At 50.8% G+C, this 21,168-nt stretch overlaps 2 protein-coding genes across 7 annotated transcripts in view; one reads left to right on the forward strand and one right to left on the reverse strand.

The window, feature by feature from the left end:
- LOC122409371 (Transducer of ERBB2) overlaps nucleotides 1-21,168 on the forward strand; it is a 35,075-nt gene that overhangs the window by 12,006 nt on the left and 1,901 nt on the right. For 2 of the 6 annotated variants that reach the window (XM_043416874.1, XM_043416879.1), the window contains exons 1-2: nucleotides 9,273-9,892; nucleotides 19,985-21,052. In XM_043416874.1, the coding sequence (XP_043272809.1) occupies nucleotides 20,295-21,052 (758 nt within the window). In that variant the 5' untranslated portion in view covers nucleotides 9,273-9,892; nucleotides 19,985-20,294. Of the gene's footprint in view, nucleotides 1-9,272; nucleotides 9,893-16,217; nucleotides 16,531-19,984; nucleotides 21,053-21,168 lie in introns of those variants that run through there. The other 4 variants (XM_043416878.1, XM_043416877.1, XM_043416876.1 and 1 more) reach the window with 3 other exon arrangements.
- On the reverse strand, nucleotides 435-10,284 carry LOC122409368 (Ionotropic receptor 68b). Its single transcript, XM_043416871.1, has 4 exons — nucleotides 9,920-10,284; nucleotides 4,193-4,338; nucleotides 2,994-4,074; nucleotides 435-2,919 (listed from the first exon to the last, which is right to left on the reverse strand). Exons 3-4 carry the CDS (start codon nucleotides 3,237-3,239, stop codon nucleotides 1,147-1,149), a joined length of 2,019 nt encoding a protein of 672 aa, XP_043272806.1. The 5' UTR covers nucleotides 3,240-4,074; nucleotides 4,193-4,338; nucleotides 9,920-10,284; the 3' UTR covers nucleotides 435-1,146.

A 21,168-nucleotide genomic window follows, 5' to 3' on the forward strand; every position in this document is an offset into this window, starting at 1 on the left:
TATAAATTTTAGTATACGTACCATAAATTTAACTGTCTGCAATATTTACTATTATAAAAGTGAAAATTCTGCAAAATATATAAAATTTTACAGCGCGTTAGAGGAATTCATTTTTTTTCGTTAACTCGTCTCCGCAGTGAAACACTTCTATAGAGTCGCTACCGCGACTCTACGATCGAGACGCTTTATTAAATCGTCGTTACGCGCCCCATTGATCAAAATCGTGTCAATTTTTTTTGTAATTTCAACAAAGTCGATGGTCTCGTTCAAATAAAACCATACGACATAATAAAAGTTTCTAAATTATGAAAGTTTGAGTTAATTGGATAATTGTATAATGCGGTGATAAATAATCTCTGCGAAGGAGCACAAATTTGGTGTTGCCGAAAGGATTTGTGCGAGGGCATAATAAAATCCATGAAACCGGCGGCGGGTTGTTCGGCTTTCGTGCGTTTTATTAATCATCGACAGGCCTCGAGCTCGCTACAATTAAGCTTAATAAAACGAACATAAGAAAGTTTGCCAACTTTCAAAAATACAATCGTAAAAATTCGGTAATGAGAGCGACCCAGTAACCTATGACCTTTGTCGAAATATCTGACGTGGGTGTAACGTGAAGCAGCTCCAGTGGCAGCAGCCGGACCCGGGACATTCCCAGGATTCGCGTATTCTCTATATACGCGAAGAGCTTTTTCGCTCGCTCCCCCCACCCCCGCGGCAAAGGCATCGACGATCAACGAGATTCGTGCAATCGTGAACGCGATCAATCGGTCTCGGGTGCGTATAGCGGTTGAATAAGCCAAGGGGCATATAAACAGAAGAGCGAACGAGAGCAGGGAAAAGAAGGGAAGAGGGAGGAAGCGGAGGAGCGAAGGAAGAGCGAGAGAGAGAGAGAGAGAGAGGAGTAGATCGCAGGAAACGGATGAGGAGGAAGCTGGGTTGGATCTCTTTGGAAAAACACGCGTAGATTCGAAGGGTGAGGCTCCCACGCGTGCTCGTAGCTCTATCGACCCAAGTTTCATCCCGCGAACATGTCCCAGCATATCCCATGCAGCAGCCAGCGGTGTTCTCTCCGCGTTTTGCGAGTGCAATTCTTATTGGCAGCATGTTGAGGGGCGTCGATTTATATGCGAGAACGCATATAAATCAGGATTCTTGTCGAATGCGGGCGATTGCGATTTCGGCGAAGAATACGAGAGAAGCGAGCGAGAGGCCGAAGAGTAGAATCCCGAAAGTGTAGTCCATGTGAATGAGTCCGAGGGGCTGAGGCTGGGAGCTCAACTCGGGCTCCCTGAAGCCCGATTCCCGGTCGTCCCTGAACCACTTTTCCGTCAGTCCGAATTCCACAGCTCTAGCAATCGCGTCGTCAATGACACGCAGATAAGGAAAGCCCCGTCTGACGAAGTAAGTTCTCCAAAAAGCGACGAGGCCCTCGTCGAGTATGTGGATCGGGGGGAGGACGTAACCGAGAGGCAATCCGGGCACGCGAGCCTCAGGGTCCTTTTGGAGAATCAATTCGTAACGACGCATTTGGCCGAGCCTGTACTTGCCGTAACTCTCGTCGATGGAGCACGCGACGTTCGGCGATTTCTTCATGAAATCGAGGCACGCGGAGAAGTTCAAGAGGACGTGAGAGTGCTCGAAAAGCTCTTGCCCGATCGGGTCTTCTCTGGGCGGAGTCGCGCGGTGCTCGAGAATCCTACGCTCGTACGGTCTTATCATAAGCCTCAGAGTTTTAACGCGATCTACCAGATCCCCGAGGGCATTGATGTCTTCGTAAACCGGCGGCGAGGTTAGATCGTTCACGAGATTTCCCTGATAAACAGTCGACAAGACGAAGATCGATAGAACCCAAGCGATGCAAAATATTCGCTCGGAAACGAGTTTCCCGATTTTAGGGAAACGCTGGAAAATCCCGAGCCCGATTATCGCCAGGAGGGTTTCGCCTCTGCTCCGCTTTTTTAACAAGCGCAGATAAACTATGAGCGCCGCGAGACCGACAGAACCGCCGAGGAAGACGACGAGGCGTTGAGCTCTGATGGATTCTTCGCTCCCGCTCGGCCTGATCCACCGGATCAGAGCCGGCAACGGCGACTCCCTCCGCACCAGAACCACCGTACGCAATCTCCATCGAGGATACAAAAACTCGAGGCTGTGATTGTACAGTTGGATTATTTCCAAAAACTGGCCGTTCGCGAGGTACTCGGACGCGTCGGTCAAAATGTCTCCGATCGGGCCGACCGTCCTGCCGCACGGGAGCTGAACCAGGTGACTCGCCGCGTCCTCGTCGCTCGTAACGAAACGGCCCGAGAAGTTCAAACGCTCCGCGGCGTAGCGGAAAATCTCGACGTCCACTCCCGTCGCGCCTTCCAAAACGGATTTATTCGATTGCAAATTCGTGTGGGGACCGTGCCCGTAGATCGACGTACCGATCCCGTAACCCCGGAGGTCTCTCAGCTTCTCCGGGAACAACGAATCTTCGGGGTTCACCACGTACACCGATCCCGTCGCGTTCGACCGTTCTCCGGAGCCTTCGGACTCGGGGACGAAAGGATCGTAGCTGAAAATCGTGCTTTTCTTGTGATTCGCGAGGACGAAGACAACGTTCGAGCAATCGACGCTCCAGAAGCTCGCCAACGTTTCGTCGACGCTCTTCCGACCGAACGATTTCTCACTGAAAAATATCGCGACGAAGGCTCCCGGGTTCCAGATCCCGCTGTAAGCGATTTTCCACTCTTCGGGTCTGACGGCCTCCGGATTCTCGAAAATCCCGATCACGTGCCGGAGCTTCAAGCACGTCCGGCAGTCTCGATCGAAGATGCTGCTCGGCCTTTTTTTCGATTGTTTGTTGTACCTTAAGAGGACGACGGGGATGCCCAGTTCGGAGTATCTCTCGACGACTTCAGCCCCGTAATTAGTCTGCAAGTGAAATCATCCCTTTTTCGTATTCGCCTTCGACATTTTTTCGAATTAGACTCGTTTTTGGAACTTACCGCCGAGAGCGAGGCCGCCTGAACGATGAGATGAACGGTCGGAGGCTGGCTCCCGATTTCCCCCGAATATCGGAGGATCGTCGACCGGAAGAAACCGCTTGAGCGATCCTCCAAACGAGGAACCGTTTTTCTCCCGAGCCGCGAGGACAACACGATTGCGGTGGAGCGTTGAACGAGCACTGGCCACACTAAGACCGAAACGACGAAAATTACGACGTTGCTTTTTCGCACTTCTTCGCTCGCCATTCCCGATGAGCTTTCGCGACCTAATGATCACGTTTCACGCCCACTTTCCAATTTTATGTCCCGATCCCCCGCCCTTCCACATACTAATACCTCCATTTATTATTTTATATGCGAGCTCATCGATAATGCGAATAAATTTGACGCCTCGAAATAATGGCGTGTCCGAGCTGTCCGAAAAGCGATGGCCAGACGAGATTTCGCTCGCGGTTGTGCCCAACGGTCGCGCGCGCGCGCCGCCTTTCACTACAGATTCTTCGATAAATCTCATTTTTTTGAATCGCCTACACGATTGTCGACGCAGCTTTCTTCTGTGCAGCACAAACGAGGCTTGCGGCATTGTGACAAAAGGAATATAGTGGAGCAAAGAGCAGCATAGGCGAGCAAACACGTTCGAGTTTCCCTCGGTGAGTCGCTCTGAAGAAACGAATAATCTGAAAACCGTCGGTTTCTCTCCCAATTCTCGTTTCTGTCGTTCATCTCCACAGAACTTTTCTTTCAGTTTCCATTATTTTGTCCGCGTGATCAATAATAATTGTTCGACGTTTTTCATCGAAATTTATCTCGAAATCGTTCAATTTTTCTGTTCGCCGAAGCCGCACGCTGACTATGCAAACCGCTGGGAGAGAAAATAGCTTCGTTCAATTAAAATTGATGGTATTGGGGAGGTCTTCTCGTTGGAACTCGACCCAGAAGCATCGCCTTCGTTTATCAATGGTGTACGCTCGCTCGACGCACACCTTGAATTTTAGAAAAAAGTCTCAGCCCCCGGGACGCAGGACGAGGGGGCGAGAAGAGGCTGAAATTCCGCATTTTCCATCTAAATCGAAGGAACGATCTGAAAAGTAGCAACTTTTGAAACTCGCAGTCATTCGCGGTGCTGACGTCAACTCGAGTTCATAATTTTGTAGTGATCATGAAATCTTCTGACAGATCGCGTTACAAAATTTCATAACCTCAATAACGTTTTTTCCCAGTGTGCCTTTTCTGCCGTGAGTAGCTCGTATCTCTGTAGCGAAAAACTGGGTCGATCAAGCATTTTTTCAGAGGGTTCGCTCGACCATGCTTTTGCCATGAAACTCGTCGTAAAAAAATGGTCACGCTGAAATTGTGAAAAATATCGATTAATCTTGATGTCTGACATCGAACTTAGTCTTTAAATTAATAGTGGAGTGTAAATCGAGATTGAAGGAAAGCTCGTGAATTCGGTATTTTTGTATAATCGATAACGATATTGCGGAGGTAACTTTTATTCGATAAAACCGGCCCGCGATGAGTGTGGACTGCTGGTTACGACGAAAAAACGGAAAATCCATAAAATCGACAAAGATTAACGCGTTTCAGGGTATTTTTATCGCGGCGTACATTCGTCGTCGCTTTTTCATCGCTGCATGCTCTCTGGTATTCAAGAGCTTCGATACGAATCACGGTCTCTCTCCGGAGGTTTTTTAAGCAACGATCGAATAAGTTTTTCCTGCAGACGGAGGTTGGCGAAGCGGGGGATCGGTCGTTGCGTGAGGGGACGATCGATGCTGGGAGGACCAATAAAACCTCGATGCGGGGGGCGAATGCAATTGGGCAGTTCTTTTCCATTCACCGGGGCGTCCCTCGATGAGAGAAAAGAAGACACTTTGGGGTGGAAGAAAGCACCAGCAGCAGCAGCAGCAGCAGCAGATATTTTGCAAACGTGCTCTTCACCGCGTGCGTGTGTGAGTGCGCGCTCGCGAGAGCTTTACGGTCAAAGGTCAAGGTCGAGCTATTTCCCGCACGAGGGAACCCCCGGCCGCGGCCTCTCGCGCGGAGCGCGCGAGCCTTCCTCGTCGGGCTTCAAGGTTTCACCGCGACACATCGCGGACGAACAACGAACAACCCGGAAGAGTCAAAGTGCCTGCGAACATATTGTGCAACTCGTTTCCATCGTTGCTCGCCTTCCTCCTCTATTTCCGACGATATCGCCTCCGATCTTCCTCGCTTTTTCTCCCTCCCGTGGCTATTGTTACCTTTTTAGTTTGCCCGCGAGAGGCTCATCGCTGCTCCTAAAGGATGAGCCGCGATACGTCAGAGCTTGGAAGCACGCGAGCCTCGGACGCGAGCCCAGCTTCGATCGTGCTCCGAAAAAGTTGGGCTCGAACATTTAGCATGAGAATAATAAGTAACCGCCGGATCGAGAAATTTCGTATTTCGAAACGAATTTTCTCGGACCTTCGGGCTTTTCATTCGACGGTGATTTTCCTGGCGCAAACTTGCTCGTGTTTACTCACATTTGTTTCCGTGCGCGCGTATACCCAGCAGTAAACGTGAATATATGCAGGAAGGCTGAAAGGAAGAGGGGAAATAGCCCGGGACTGGAGTAACCCATCGTGCCCGTTTCCCGAATACGGGTCACCGAGAGGCTCGTCGATAAGACCGCGCGCGCGTCGACGCGCTATCGTCGTCGCCCACGCGACCCTTGCCACGGGGAAACCGATTCTCCGTGTCGCCGAGTTGCGCCTCCCTCCCCCGCGTCATTCCGCGTATATACCACTGCAACCCTCGACTCGCTCCCTCCTGCCTGCTGCCTCCTCGACAAACGACAAGCCTTTGCAAACACGGTGATCTCTGGGGCTGCGGGACGATCGCGAGGCGAGATATTTTTATTCGATTTAACGAAACAGAGCGAACCTTCCTCGGCCGCGCTTCTCCAGCTTTGGCTAATGGAAAACTGTCCATCATATCCCCGAAGCCCCGTCGATGCTTTTCCGCAATTCTATTCGTTAGTTCGGCGCCAGTGAATGCGCCTCGTCACGACAGAAATGTCGAATAAAAACAAATCGCCGATTTTTGGCAACGGATGCAAACCCCCTCCGTATATTCTCCTCCGAGCGGTTCTCGAGACAGAATCGACTCTTGGACGATCGTTGAGGCTCGAGCCAAAGCATTTCGAGTTCCAGCAATAACGAATGCACGCGAATCATCCTCGTTAACTCGAAACACACTCCGATCGCTTTTAGCGGATTCGCGTGGGATTCCGAGGGATACAGAAACGATCGCTGACGACGCTTCGTCGCTAATTACACAGTCGAATGACGGAGGGGACGTAATAATGCGAGTAGACGCATCAGTTTGTCCCGAGTATACAAACGCATGATTACGAGCGTTCGCAGTCTCGCCTCTGCATGTATCGCACAATGCGGACGGAGACGAACCGTTGCGCAATCCTCTTTATAATTTCTCTCTCGTCCTGCTCGGCGTTGTTTACCGAAACGGTGACGTAGTTGGAGCAGTCCGCACTGTAACGAAAATTAAAAAAAAAAAATAAAAAAAAAAATGCGAAAGCCTCTGATTTTTGAGACGCTGATGGCGCGGCGCGGCGCGAGGAAACCGTGTCCGCGAGCGAATCGAGCGAAAAACGCATGATTCGTCGCAACCACGCCCAACCATATTTCGTCCTCGACAATGAGCTCGCGATTCCGCGCCGCACAACGGGACTAAAGAGGCTGACGATGTTGACAGTCGGAAGGAACGATCGCGTCGGTTCGGAAATTTGGGCGACGGCTCGAGCAAACATCCCGACGGTCTCGTGAACGCCTCGTAATACTTTATTTCTTAAGGTGTTATCGCGACAGTCTCGTTTTCATTGGCGATTTTTCATTGTTTTCATAACATTTTGCTCGAGGGCGTGAAACATACTAATGAGAGAAAAAGAGAGATAAAGAGCGATGAGAGGAGCCGGAGGGAGAGAAATTATCGGCCCAGATACCGAGGACATTGGATTCTGTCTGGCTGCTACTGTTTGTACATATACAGAGAGCACGTTGTATAATCGCCTTGACACACAGCGCGAGAGCGAAGTTGGCCGAGGAGGGCGACGGAGGTAGGTTATTCCGTAACGCGTAGTCATGAACGCGAGTTGTGCTCGCAGCAGCCTCCAACTACGCTAGTTGGCCCGATAATAAAAATTGAGGTTGCCCGTATTATTGCCAGGCCTTAAGAGAAAACTCCGGCAACGAGTGTGCTGCACGCCACATTGCGCACACGTGGAACTCTGAAAAACTCGATTTTCCTCTCGATCTTCCGACATTTTTTTCGTCCATCGTTTTGGTCCACTTTTCGATCGCGAAAACATTCGTGAGGTTTCACCCTCCCGAGGACTTTCGGTCGGGGCGCGTCAACTCGCGTGGATGAGACAAAAAATGAACAGAAACGAGGGGGGACTGACTAATCGTTGTTGCTTCGGCAATCCCTCGGAAAAGACGGAAACGATTGATGAATTTGGCGATAAAAAACAATTGTAAAAAACCAATCACGCAGCAGCGGTGTCAACTCGAGACGAAACAGCGACGACGAAGTCAAAATAAAAGAAGCGATTTCACGAAACTATCATCGTCCGAGACAATCGAGACAATTTGTGATATAAAAATTGTGACATATTTAGCAAATTTTATCATTCGTGCGACACCCGCCGCGAGAAGACGAAGAAACGCTCGAGCAGCGAAAGTCCTCAGAAAATTTATCGAATGCGGCAAGGCAAGGGCGATGGGTTTGCGGCCTGGAACTTTTCCAAAAAAAAAAAAATTAGTTTCGAGCGAGGTTTGTGCTCGGTTAGGCGACCGCTCGATTTCTCGTCGGTCGGCAATTTTTGAGTTCGGGAGGCTTTCACAGGAGCGTGGCACAGCCGACGAAGGACAAAAATAATAATTTATTATAAAAATAACAATACTAAAAGCGATGGAAAAATTGAGAGCGTCACTCAACGTATATTCGCATGTATTTTATTTAACAATAATACACACGAGACACGGGAACGGGACATTGATTATTCTCGGAGATAAAACAAAATGGTTACGTCGACATAAAATAGCCATTGGAGGGTAGAGAGAGAGGAAATGATGAAGCATGCCACCGCGGGTGGGGGAGAAAATAATGAGCATTTTCGAAACTGCGTATCAGTTGGTCCGCGTCCTGGTTCTCCGTTGAAGGAAAAGAGGGGAAGAGGCTTATAGTTTAGGAAGATTGAGAGCGTCGCGCATCTCGACCGGGGCTCGTTTTATCCCGAGGGATGCTGGCTCCGGCGCGTGTGACGTCACGGGACGAGGCTGCAAGGGAAAGGGGTGGCGGGCGGCTCGCCCTCTGTCCCCTCGTCGCTTATAACGAGCCCATCGAGAATGAGAAAGAGACTTTCGACGCTTGCGCTCGAGCCCACTGGGTCAATAGGTTACGCGTTATCGATCCCCGGCCGAGGGGTTGCCACCGTCGTTAATGGCGGCCCGGTCGGGCTGAACATCCAGACGCCCTTTTTCCCCGCTTGTTTATTTTTATTTCTTCCTCGCCCCTCCCCGGTTATCGTGCTCTCCGGATGGACTTATCTCGGGAAATGAGCCGATTTTTTCTGCTGGCACGTGTCATCGAGTCTCCTCGATTTCCGTACCGAAGAAAAATCCTGGCACGTTTGCAACGAGCTTTTCTCATAGGTTGAAAAAAGTTTCGGCGATTAAAGTTCTACTTGATTCGAGATGGACCTACGATCGTCGGAGGGAAAAACGAGCGATTTTGATGATCGAAGGAATTTGAAATTGTACGCGAATCCGCTCGCAACCGATGTTCCAATACGAATCTGTGGAAAATTGAGGTTCGCGGCAAGGAGGTAGCGTGGCCGTCCTTGCGGCGTCGTTATCCGAAAGCATGTATACAGTAATCTCAAGCGTCGTACACGCGTTGAAGGAAAGAGAGAGAGAGAGAGACGTCGCGTGTAGTAACGAGACGGGAGGTCCGTTACGTCACGCGGAAAAGTCCGAGGGAGACCGAGAACAACGACGTAGAAAATACAGGGAGAGCTCTTACGGTAAGAGCAAGCCCGTGGCTGCTGGCTGCACGAGCTCTCGTGGCGTTTCTCCTTAGCGCCTGCCTGCCTGCCTGGGCATACCGCGTATACCCGTTGGATGCGCGCGCATCGAGCGCTTCCCCCACTCCGAGGCGGCGTCACCCACTCTTCCGCCTCCCCCGTTCGGGAGGCTCGCGCTATCGGTATCGGGCGCGCGAGGCACAGTCGCAGCCAAGCACTCTTCGCTGGTACATCGAGTGGCGCGCGTATACATTCGCTCGCGATCTACCTGCCACGCGTGTTACAGCACGTTTTTTTTTACTTCCCCTATTCTATTCGTACTCCGTCTCTCTCTCGTAAGGTCTGCATGTGCGCTTCAGCACGTTGAGCTCGGTCGAAAGAAGAAAAATCGCAACGTTGATTGTCGCGTTGTACGAGCTACGTTGCCGGAGATTAAGAGAGAGAGAGAGAGAGCGAGAAGAAGCAAGCAAGTGATAGCTCGCTAAAGTCGCAGCAGGTACCGTTTCAAGAGGAGGAAAAAAAACGAGTATACCGCCTCGAATAAGACGGTATCAGTGAAATTGGTTCGCGAGGAACGACGACGTCGCGACGGCCTACGTGCTCCCCCCTTCCCCACCGATACCGTTCTCGCTCGATTATAATACCGCGAGTGTGCTCGTGACAGTAACTCTACTCGTGACTTGTTTAAACCTCCCCCCCTCGCCCTTCGTACCGACACGTGCCGACCCTTTTTATGTTCTCGCACTCCAAGCCTTTTCTACAACGGGATTTCTCGAAAGCCGCACTCCCATACCGCACATTTTTTCGAGAATTTATCTCGCGAAATAACAACCACGTAAGTATTCGCACCCGTCATACGTACATGTAACGTTGTCCATATATGTTTTTCGCTCTTAACGAGATGGTGTTAATTTGTCATGCACGAGGAGACTGACTACCAAACGCTCGTTCTTTACAACCCGTCGGTAGATAACGAATCTTCCACGAGCCAAACTGAAAAATCCGATTTTGAGGTTAAATGGCCCGTAAGAACGGTCGAATCGGTCCCCGAAATGTTGGTCATCCCGAGCCTCCGTTTTGCGGAACGATTGAAAGGGCAAACTTATTCTTGTGAGCGTAATCAAGCTCGAGTTCCACCGAAACACTATTGAGAAAATCGTCCAAATGAGGAAATGAAGTCGCCTGCTCCGGTGAACACTGGCATACCGAGCGGCTCGATTCGATTGTTTTTCTCATTCGTATCGTAGCATTATTTAATCGCAGACCTCTCCCTCCCCCCCGTCCCCTGCCCATCTCTCGTTGTTATATCATCGAGGCCTAGCCCCGTCTCTCTTTTGGCCTCTCTTCGCGAAGAGCCGCGCGCTCGTGACGAGTAAAATCGAGAGGCGTACGGACGAAGGAATGCTATGCGAGGCGCTGTCTCGCTCGTTCTATTCTCAGAACTGCGAGCTTTACACTAAACTCTCGAGCACATCGGTGTCCTCGAAATATAACCGTGCGTATGTGTGTTGTGTATCGGGGTTTGTCGTGCATCCTCCGACGTTTACGAGCTCCGTTTCTCGTTTTTCATGCTCTTATTCAATTTTATTTAACTTTATTTTTTGTTCTGTTTTTTTTTTTTCCACTTTCATTTGTACTCGCGATCTCAACTTCCTCGAGTCGAGGCGTGACCAATTTCGCGGTTGGTCGTAACAGCCTGAAGTTTCGTGACGTTACAAACCGATCCAGAAACAATTCGTAATGATATCTCGGGCAATAAAAAAAATAATCGACCGTTAACATCGCGCGAGTCAATCGGTCGGTTCTCCTACGATCCTCCGGTTTTCTTAAGGCGTCTCATCAGCAGTTCTTTCGGCCAATCAGAATTCTCAATCTTCGCTCCGGGACAGTTGAAATTTTTATTTTAAAAATTGAAGCTCGGCTTCGCTCTCCTTTCGTCAGATATTTTCTCACTCGAAATCTCCAGATTTTCCCGGCTGAAACAAGAATCGAATCTCCGGCTGTGTTAGCCGCATTCTCGCAACTAATGCAGCACCGTAACGCCTGAAATTGATGAACCGGAAACGGGGTCATTTCACCGATGCTCGTCGAGTTTCTCGGCAACTTTTGTCCTTCCGAAAATGCGCTTAGCGTCGAGCGCTTTCGCCCATCGAAAAAACGGTTATTTATCAGCCAAGACCTTGGTTACATTATCAAGTTGGCGATCGACTGGCCTGAAAAATGGGTAAATAATTGGTAGGAAGGAGCGAACGGGGGCTGGACGTCGCGAGCGAAAAGCCCGAATGCTTTTTGCCTCGCGATCAATACCCCGCAGGGATTCCCCGCCGTACCTCGCGCAACCTCCTCGTCGCGGACCATCCCCTGCCACGATAGCGCCTCTCTCGCTGCATCCGCCCGCCCCCGCGCGATGCACTTGCATTCCCACGCCCAATTCTCATTCACGAGGAAAAAATCTATGTGACAACAAAACTTAATCATTTTTCACGACTTTTTATGAACTCGAACGACAGAGACTTTTTTCACAGAGTTTTTTCATTTTCCATATTTTTCTCCGTTTCAAGGAGGCTTTCTAGCCGAAATTTTAAGTCATTCGAATGTACAGTGAAAAAATGATTGTAATCGTGGTCTCTCCATTTTAATCGAATTGAGACCTCGGCTCCTTCGAATCGGCAAATATTTTGCTTCCTCGAGTATCATTTCAACGAATGCTTTCAAAGTTTCAGTAAAAATGGATTTCCTCGTTGAAACCGTTGACCATTTGCTGCCAGAGTGGTGCGTTTAACAAATAATTCGAGTCGCCGAACGCCCCGAGATCGATTATCACAATTTTGTGCTTTTTTCCAGGCTCTCGGTTGTTTTCGTGAGAGGGCTCGGTTTTACGAGTCCTTCCCTCCCGCCGTTGGCCACCCCCGTAGTCTATTTACGAATGTGGGTCGAGAGGCTCCGACGTAAACCCCTTTCTTACTCTCTGCCACCTTCCCGTAGTCTCGTTTCGCCCTTGTCACTCAAGCCCAGCATCCGGAGGCTGCGACCGGCGAACAAGGGCGTATCTTTGTTTAGGTTTGCTCTGCAGCCTGCTCTGTTCGAATTGAAAAACGAATGCGATTAACTCGAAGGAGAAGCTGCTTCGCGCTTCCGTTCCGAAAGTCTCGCTCGAATTTTCATCTTAAACAATCACAAAGTTCGTAGCTTCCGGAAAGTATATCGTCACTGAAATTTTTCCTCCCGATTTCTCGGAGGCTCTCGAGTGCATGCTCGAAACTTTTGCATCGTTTTAAAAAATCGTCCGAAAGTATCGTCGACGAATTCGATTCGATCCGAAACGACGGTGGCAACCGAAGTCGATGAATTTGGCAATTGTCAATTCGATTAAATTCGATATAAAAATAATTTCTCAGAGTTTCATCGACGAATCACTTGGAATTGAAATTCTTGCTGGTTTTCTTTGGCAAATGAAAATGTGCATGGAGAGTGGCTCGGTGCGAGCGGCCAAAAGCGTATTGCCTCACAATTTTTGGCTCTCCAACAATGGCACGCCGCGGTTTGTCTTATTTTTTATCCTTTGTAAAATCGAGTAGTCTCCATCTCATTTAATTCCCTCTCTAAAGCTCCATTTCATTTCCTGAAATAAAAATTTCTTGGCTGCTCGCGATATATTTAGCATCCCACATAAACCCGAAAATAGAGGAAAAACCTGAGAGTTTTTGTTTATAAATCACGAATCCAAGTGCATTCGCAGGCTGCTTTGTACGAGCGGGGATTATCGAGTCTCGGTACATTCAAGGCCAATTCTTGTTTATCTTTTCTCGTAACAACAATTAAGCCTTATTTTTCGCGGCCGACCGTACCGTGACAATTGTCAGCGCACATGCGCGCGCGGCCTATTGTGAAATAACTTGTGAAAACATTATTTCATAAGACGATCGCGAAAACAGGGACTCGCATCGAGGTTCGTTGTTGCCTTCTGTTTTTACGTGTGTGTGTGTGTGTGTGTGTGTGTGTGTGTGTGTGTGTGTGTGTGTGTGTGTGTGTGTGTGTGTGTGTGTGTGTGTGTGTGTGTGTGTGTGTGTGTGTGTGTGTGTGTGTGTGTGTGTGTGTGTGTGTGTGTGTGTGTGTGTGTGTGTGTGTGTGTGTGTGTGTGTGGGGCTGACATCGGCTTTAGATCGTTCGCAATTAGTCTCGCTGATAAAAGCCATAGAAACGAGATCGGAGTTTGGTTTAGAGCGGGGAAAAATAAAAAAAAATGGAGACAGCAGCGAGTGTCGATCGTGCGGCGGCGGGGCGACGTTTTAATAAACGTGCGGCGGTGCTGGGTGCGCGCACGCGGCGTTGGTAACTCGCAAGGTCATCATCAAGGTGCGTCGAGTCTCTTCTCTCGACGTTTCCTCGTGCCGATACACCGACCAAAATTAACATTGTCGAGCGTACACGATTTACACATTTTGTGTATTTTTCGTTAAATAAACGAAAGACCGAGATTGCTCGCTCGAGTATAAACATCGCGATCGTAATTACGTAATAGTCATAATCGAATACACGATTGCGCATGCGGGTTACGGAAGAATGAGAAAATTAAAAAAACACATCGGAACATTTGTACAATCGCATAAATTGTGTATCAAAACGAGAATTGGCTCGATTTGTTATTCATTCGAGACTCCCGGAGAGCTCGACGTTTTCGTAACTCCTTTTCCTCCGTCGTCTTCGTACACACGGAAGTTGTCGATATGCGAGCTTACATTTCCGGCAACGGAAAGTTTCTTTACCCTCGACGATCGCGGTAAATAAAAAAATTGCGTTCCCCTTTGGGCCCTCTGCTCGGTTCGATTCGTCGGTTTTTCGCGCCGCTCGGGTCGTCGTTCCTCGATAAATCCTCGCCATAGCGTGGTCAGTTCCGAGAGTTTGTATGTTCGCGCGAGAGAAAGAGAGAGAGTACTACAGCAGGCAGATACGTGCGGGCGAGGTAGGGTGCGGGCGATCCGATGGCCCGTGACCCAGTAACGCGCTCGAGTCCCTCCCCGGCCCCTGCTACTGGCAGAACCTTACGAGCAACTCCGCACGAGCTCGCGTCTATTCAACGAGCCTTGGACGCGATCGAGCTTCCCCCCTCCGGCGAGCTTCATATTTTTCTGCCCCTTTCCCCCTCGTTTTTACGACTCTTTCTCTCTCTCTCTTTTTTTATGCACCGAAGCAAGCTTTTTCGCTGTCTCTATTTAATCCGCGTCTCGTTTTGTCGAGCGATAGGAATCGTTACACATCGCCGTCGCGCACACCGCGATCGTTTCGTTATTATCGAGCTATGGGACGATTCTGTTTTGTCACCATTTCAATGTTACTTCGTTATCGTCGGGCTCGATTGCTCTTCCAGTCATTCTACGATTTTGCTTCCTGACGAATTTGCAATTGGTAGTTTTTCAAGCTGCACCGATACTCGGTGAAATAAATAATTGGCGAATTGGAAACGCTGCTTTTCGTTGGACTCCGCAACTCTTGCGAGCCTCGCGCGGAAAGACTTTTCTGCTTTATCCCCATCGCCAACTCTCCGTTTTCCTTATTCTCTGTCGGTTATTATATTCGCAATCGCATACACGAGAGAATGCGCGATCACGCGGTGCACGGCTGCGAGCTAGCTTCTCCACAAGCCTCTTCCCTCGGCTCCGCGTCTCCGCGGGAGCGCCGTAATAATTTTGAAGGAGAATCCAAGGCCGCCGAGTGCGCGCACTCTTTGACGCGGTCTGCGTCTATCCGCCTATCGATTACCGACCGACTTTTGTCCTTTTGTTTTCTTCCTCTGAGCCGCGAGTCTCTGTCCCGCCGTTGATCGGTGCGCGATCGTACGCGCGTCCGATCTTCCAGTCGGGCAAGCGCGCACGGTTGCCCGAACGCGGCGTTGAAACGACGACGAGGGCCAATTTTCTCATTCGTGTTTTTCGAGTTTCTTCAGTTTCACCGGTCTCAATCTCGATCCAGCGAGGAGCTGAGCGATCCCGGGATCCTGCTGCCAAATTGCGAATCGCGCGAGGATCATTTTCGGTGCGGTGCCACAGGGTGGGTACGAGCGTCTCGATTAACGACTCATCAAGACTTCCGATTAGCACGATCGAGAGGAAGGTGCGAAGCTGCTAAATAAACGACGAGGAGGCACTAAAAATATGAAAGTTTATTAGTTGGTTAATCGATCGAAGGGAACGAGGTCGATCCACTTGACGCGGAACGCCTCGCTTGTTCGCGTCCGTGTGTGAGCGTACCGACGACGACGCCACGGAATATGCCTTCCGCAAGCAATTCGACGTTTTGTTTTTTGCTCTCTCTCTCTCTCCCGTTAAATATCATGGGTCCGAGGGATAATTAGCTTCTGACAAATGTCTCGAGCTCCCTCCCCGCATGGACGCGGGCGATATCGCGACACTGCATCGAAGTGGCCTCGGCAAAATGCGAGAAGAAAAACGCACGGAGAAATGAGAGAGCAGAGAAAGAAAGGCGCACGCGCGCAGGCCCGCGATCGTTCGATATTATTGTAATTCAAAGTATGCGCTCGCGATGAAAGAATGTCGAAGGATATTAATTCGTGGCGATGCGAGCCCCGTTTAAAACCAGCGTAAGAATCATTCTCGATATTTTCCGTCGACGACCTTGACTGACGTACCGCCAGCAGCAAAACGAGCGTGTGTGCGAGACTCGTTCTCCAATGGCGGTACACACGCTCCGGTGGCACGCGCCTTTGCGCGTCATCCAGCCCCGTAACATCGCAAACAGGAACTCGACGATTACTCCTCCAATGAATGGAGCTACGAGACACCGGTTGGCTAGCGTTGTTTTTACGTTTCTTTGCCCACTCCCTTCGACCCCCCCGCGATCGTCGTCACGTTTTTCACGATCACCCTGGCGCTAGAGGCCTGAAAAAATCGAAAAGCTTCGCCCTTTTCCTTCTCATTTTTCCCCACGAATTTAGTCGGTATTTTTTTCTGGAACGAGCGCAGCCAGGATCCGTTTGCACAGTCCCGGCGTCGTTCTACTGCATCGTCGACTCTTTTCTCGTGTCGTTAAAAAAGAATGAGAGAGAGAGAGAGAGAGAGATCGCGGCCCCACCAGCAGGCCTCGGCGCTTCCCCGCCGACGCTTGTCCGACGTAACGCAACAGCCACATGTTAAACACACCAAGTTCCAGTGTTCGAACGACGCTCGTGAATAACGAATCGCGCGAATTGTGTATTTTCTTTCTTTTTTTTTCCTCATTTCTATCGATATCGCGTTACGACCTCTCGCTCGCTTCGTGTATCGACTTTTTAATCGCTTTCCGACTCGGAGATACGAGAATTTTCGATACTGCGTTGACGTGCCAACGCTGCTTCCAATCCGGTTGAATCGAACGGTTTTATACCCTCGGCTTTTCCCGGGTACGAGAGACTTTTTAAATATCGGAATCTCGGGCGACTGTTCGCTCGCGCACGAGTACGTCCGCGTGCCTCGAAATGTGAGTTTCATTGAATTTCATGTGGTTCGCGGAGCTCGTTTCGAGAGACCGTCCTCGAGGCTCTCGGGCCGAATGACAAAGTTTTTTTTTTCATATCGTCGGAGCGCATTCGATGCGCGGTTGCACACGCGACATCGCGATCGCATAACCACTCGATTATTCAGGGCAGCTATTTTTTAAATCTCCTTTTCTTGTTCGGCAATCGCGTTGCGTTGGAAGACACGTGGATTCACCCAAGCGCGACCTTGCTGGCTGTACTCGCCAACGATTTTCTATTCCCGTTCAATTGGATTTGCTCGGAATAACTCCGCGATTCGCGTGCACCGCTTCCCAGTTCCTCGCTCACCAACAATTTGCGAGGAAAGACGAGCTTTCTCGAAGCAATTCGCTTCCGCGAGGAGGCCTCGGCTCGCCTGCTCGATTAAACGGGCGACACCGCACCGAGGACAATCGACGAGCGCTCATCGCGAGTCGTCGATCGTTTTATCCGCGCCTCGACTCCATGCGCGTGTCTCTCGAACATCGCAAAGTCTCTTTCGCTCGAGCCTCGGTGAAAAAAAGGCTCGAGCAGCAGCTCTATTCTTATCCTTCGTCGATTGATGTCTTCGTAACCAATTCTATTTGGCACCTCGCTCGCTCTCTCTCTCTCTCTCTCTCTCTCTCTTTCTCCTTCCTTCGAAAAGTGTAACCGCAACGTCACAATAGCGCGAACGTGTTTTTATCCTCGCAGCCGCATACATTTCGTCGCGATTACGCGACTCGTAAAACGACGAAGAAAGCGTTGGGCTCGGCCAGAATTCGCGAGAAACATATGCCGCCTCGTTATTCGCAGGGAAGCACGAAGGTGTGCAGCGACCGCCGCGGCTGCTCATTTGTAAGCGCGAGCAGGGAACAACCGCTTGTTGCGGATACACAAAAACGGGGAGTTTCGTCGCGCTGGCTCGAGTTGAAAATTTTCCACGGAGTCTTGGAATAATTCGTTGGCGAAGACACTCCCGAGGTGCTCTTATCTCAATCGAGTTCGACGAGTCCCACCAGGCGCAGTTTGGCGTCAGGTTATCGCGTCCCCCGATAACACCCGCTTCGCCTCCCGCTCTCTCTCTCTCTCTCTCCGGGCCTTCCGTATGTTACGATTTTTGTCTCCGCGACGCGCCACGGCCACATTCTATTAATTCAAATTCGAAATAAGCCTCGGGGTTGTGAAGGATCGAAGATCGATTCGAGTGTAAAATCAATCGGCGATCGCGCGCGCTCAATTCGTCGACGATCGCGTCCTATTTTTTCTCCCCTCGCTCACAAATTCTCGCCGAAAGTACTCACTTGAACGTGAGACTGAGATTATTTTTGGAAATTAGTCACCGGTTGCGCGGTGACGACCGCGATCCACCGCGATATCTCGCGTTCTAAATAGAGCGAACCAGCCTGGCGGCTCCCTCCCCGCCCCGCGGATCTACGGCAGCGCGTATAACTGTCGCGAGTTGTTTTCATCGTTCATCTCCTCGAGAAAAGGAGAAACGTAAACAAGTTGCGATCCGCCCGCGAACGCGCCCGCCCCGCATTGATTTTCCCTTTTTCTTCTTCTGTACCGAGCAGCTCCGTCGAGGATCTTACGACGCGTTGTTTTTCCGAGCCCCGTCGCATTCTCTCGCCTCCCTCAAACCATTTTTGGAAGTAGAGCCTGGAATTTTTTTGCCTCCTCATCGAATGGTACAAAATTAGAACGTGTCCGCTACAAACCGGCTAACAAGCGAGCCCAAAAGTTGTACGGGCCCGACGCAAATAGCTGCAATAGCCCCAGTGCCTCGTGACACACGCGTTACACCTGCCAACGTGTCTTACGTAACCCGTGGCTCGACACAACGACGCATCCTCGCTCGCCCACTCTTTTTTCTCTCATTCTTTCTCTCTCTCGCTCTTTTTCTCCTTTCCGAGATGCCCCTTTGCTCAAACCCGAGGTCTCGTTGATCGTGTGCCGAATGTTTTAACAAACAACCTCACGATTCTACGTAATTGTGCACAAATTCTTCGATAACTTGGCTCGTTTATCCCTCTTTGTTTGCACTCACCGTTGCTTCGTTTAGTCGCCCCCGCAATCCTCGAGCCTGTAAATCAAGCTTTCTTCATCCGAGGGATCGATGCACAGAAATATGAGAATTTACAGTTGACACAGCTTTTTCTGTGCCCGTTTCCCTTGCTCTCTCTCTCTCTCCTCTCTCGCTTATTCCGCTTTCTATTCGTCTCGTTAAAAAGGTCGTTCGGTATCGATCGAGCGCGCCGCTTTTAAATTCGCCTCTCATTCTTGGACAACGCCCTTTGCCAAAACGTCGGTACGTCCGCCCCGTAGCACCTGTGAGAAACGCCGATCGGCCGTAACGTCAGAGATCGAGAGGATTCTTTCGTCGCGTCTAACCAACCTGCCAAAGAATAATTATTTTCGGGTATAGTAGGAAAAGCGGGGCGGGGCGGGGCGGAGGAGTTTGGCCGAGTTATATTTCAGCACGAATATAGTCGCGATTCCCCATTTTCTCTATGGAATAAATGATTCGGTGAAGCCATCCGGATCAACCGTGCTTACGAATCGTCTGTTATATTTCTCGTTGTGTGTACGAGTCGTCGTATGGGAGTGGATGGCTATCTGGAGCAACGCCGCGCAGCACTAGCACACTCTCAACGTCGCCGCAGTTGCCGTTGCCGCCAACGCCAACGCCGTATCGTATTGATCTGGCGAGAGCTCGGCGTTGTACCTCCGAACTCCCCTCCCCCCGTTTCAACCCCCGACGTCACCTTTCCTCCCTCCCCCCGGCCCCGTCGGCATACGCTTTCGCGGGGGGGAAAGAAGGCGAAAAACGTGTGCAAAATTTTGCCCCCGCGCGCTCACGCCTGCCTGGGTCCGCGCGGGCTTGTCTTTCGGCCCCATCGAGTTTCACCGAATACCAAGTGAGAGCCATTGAGATCGGAGCTTACGCCTCCGCGACGGGACGAGCCGGGGCTCTGACGTCGCGCCCGCGGGGCTTCTCCCTGCGCTACGTAGTAGCAGAGAACGCCAAAGTGGCCGCGAGTGTGTGACCGACTTTTTCAACCCTCGAGCCCCTCCCCCTCCGGACGGGCTCCCCTTTCCATTTTAGCCGGAATTTGCTTTGAGGAAACTCACGGAGCCTTCGTTAAATTACCGCCTCGTTTGCCCCGCCGGGCCGAGCCTCTCGCGCATCCTCGCGAGCCGCGATTTACGATTGTTGTTAACCCGCGACTGTATAAAAGAAACCCAAATTGCAAAGCCCCCGAAGTAAGTCGACTGGAGCGATTCGCTCGGAGGAAGCGTACCACAATCCTCGATTCAAAAGCTTTTCGTCGTCCTGTGCCCATCTCCCGACACTTTTTTCTGATGCATATACAATTATATAAATGTTGACAAAGTTGAAGATTAAAGTGGAGTATTTACGGTTGTGCGTTTCAGAAGTAATCGAAGGGCGCCCGGAGGACTCCGAGAGGAAGCCAAGGCTGATTCGAGAAGTAAAGCGAGCGGGGGAGGTGGAGCTACGTAAACGGAGAAGGGAGAAGAAAGCGGCGGCGGTGGTGGCGGTGGTGGTTGTGGCCGTGGATGAGGTCGCGGTGAAGCAAGTTGGAAGGAACGAGTCCCTTGGGAGGCTAGAAACGAGATCGAGAGGAAGGACGAGGCGAAGGATCGATCCCAGGGGCGGCGGAGAGGGGCGAGGGCGAAACGCGGTGATTGAAAAGGCCCGAAAATTGATCCATCAAAGCCCAAAATGCACATTGAGGTGCAGGTGGCCCTGAATTTCGTCATATCTTATTTGTACAACAAGTTGCCGAGGCGGCGGGTCAACATATTCGGCGAAGAGCTCGAGAAAGCTCTCAAGGACAAATTCAAGGGTCACTGGTACCCGGAGAAACCGGTCAAGGGCTCGGCTTTCAGATGTCTTAAGACCGGCGACCCCGTCGACTCGGTACTCGAACGCGCTGCCAAAGAAAGCGGCGTACCGATCAAAGACATCCTCGAAAATTTACCCGCCGAGCTCGCCGTCTGGGTTGATCCCGGCGAAGTCAGCTATCGCATCGGCGAAAAGAGCGCCATTAAAATTCTCTACTCCGAAAGCGCCGATCCCCACGACGAAAGCTCCGCCGATCGAGAAGTCACGAAGACCTTCAATCCCGAGGCGCAATGCTTCAGGCCCATCGAAGCCGTCGGCACTTCCCTCGGCGGTCTCAGCCTCAGCCCCAAATCGACGTCACCCTTCCCAGCCTCCCTCGCCACCTCCAACGGACCCACCGGCCCCGTTAACTCTGCCACAAATCCCGCCAATAATCCACCGAACGGGGCTCATCCCTCCGGCTCGTCGTCAGCGCCTTCGCCAACGCCGATCACCAACTCCTTCAAAGGATCACCCAGCCCCGTACCCGCTTTCATTCCCCGTACTACCGCGCCTCTCACATTCACCACCGCCACCTTCGCTCAGACCAAATTCGGCAGCACCAAACTCAAGACGAGCAGCAAACGGGCCAACAGGTATTACACGCTTTTCGAATTCATTATTTTTTTTACCTTGTTACGTAAACGGACACTTCCGTAACGCTTCAGCCGGCTGATTTTGATCGATCGTTTTTCCCTCCGTTTCTCTCTCA

The sequence above is a fragment of the Venturia canescens genome, chromosome 4 (genome assembly GCF_019457755.1).
Source record: "Venturia canescens isolate UGA chromosome 4, ASM1945775v1, whole genome shotgun sequence".
Classification (NCBI taxonomy): Eukaryota; Metazoa; Arthropoda; class Insecta; order Hymenoptera; family Ichneumonidae; genus Venturia; species Venturia canescens.

What these genes read in the sequence shown, in the direction of transcription:
- LOC122409368 (XM_043416871.1), bottom strand. Translation starts at nt 3,239, where the DNA reads ATGGCGAGCGAAGAAGTGCGAAAAAGCAACGTCGTAATTTTCGTCGTT. An exon ending in AGGCGGCCTCGCTCTCGGCG is followed by an intron (nt 2,920 to 2,993) that starts GTAAGTTCCAAA and finishes TTTCACTTGCAG; the next exon opens with ACTAATTACGGGGCTGAAGT.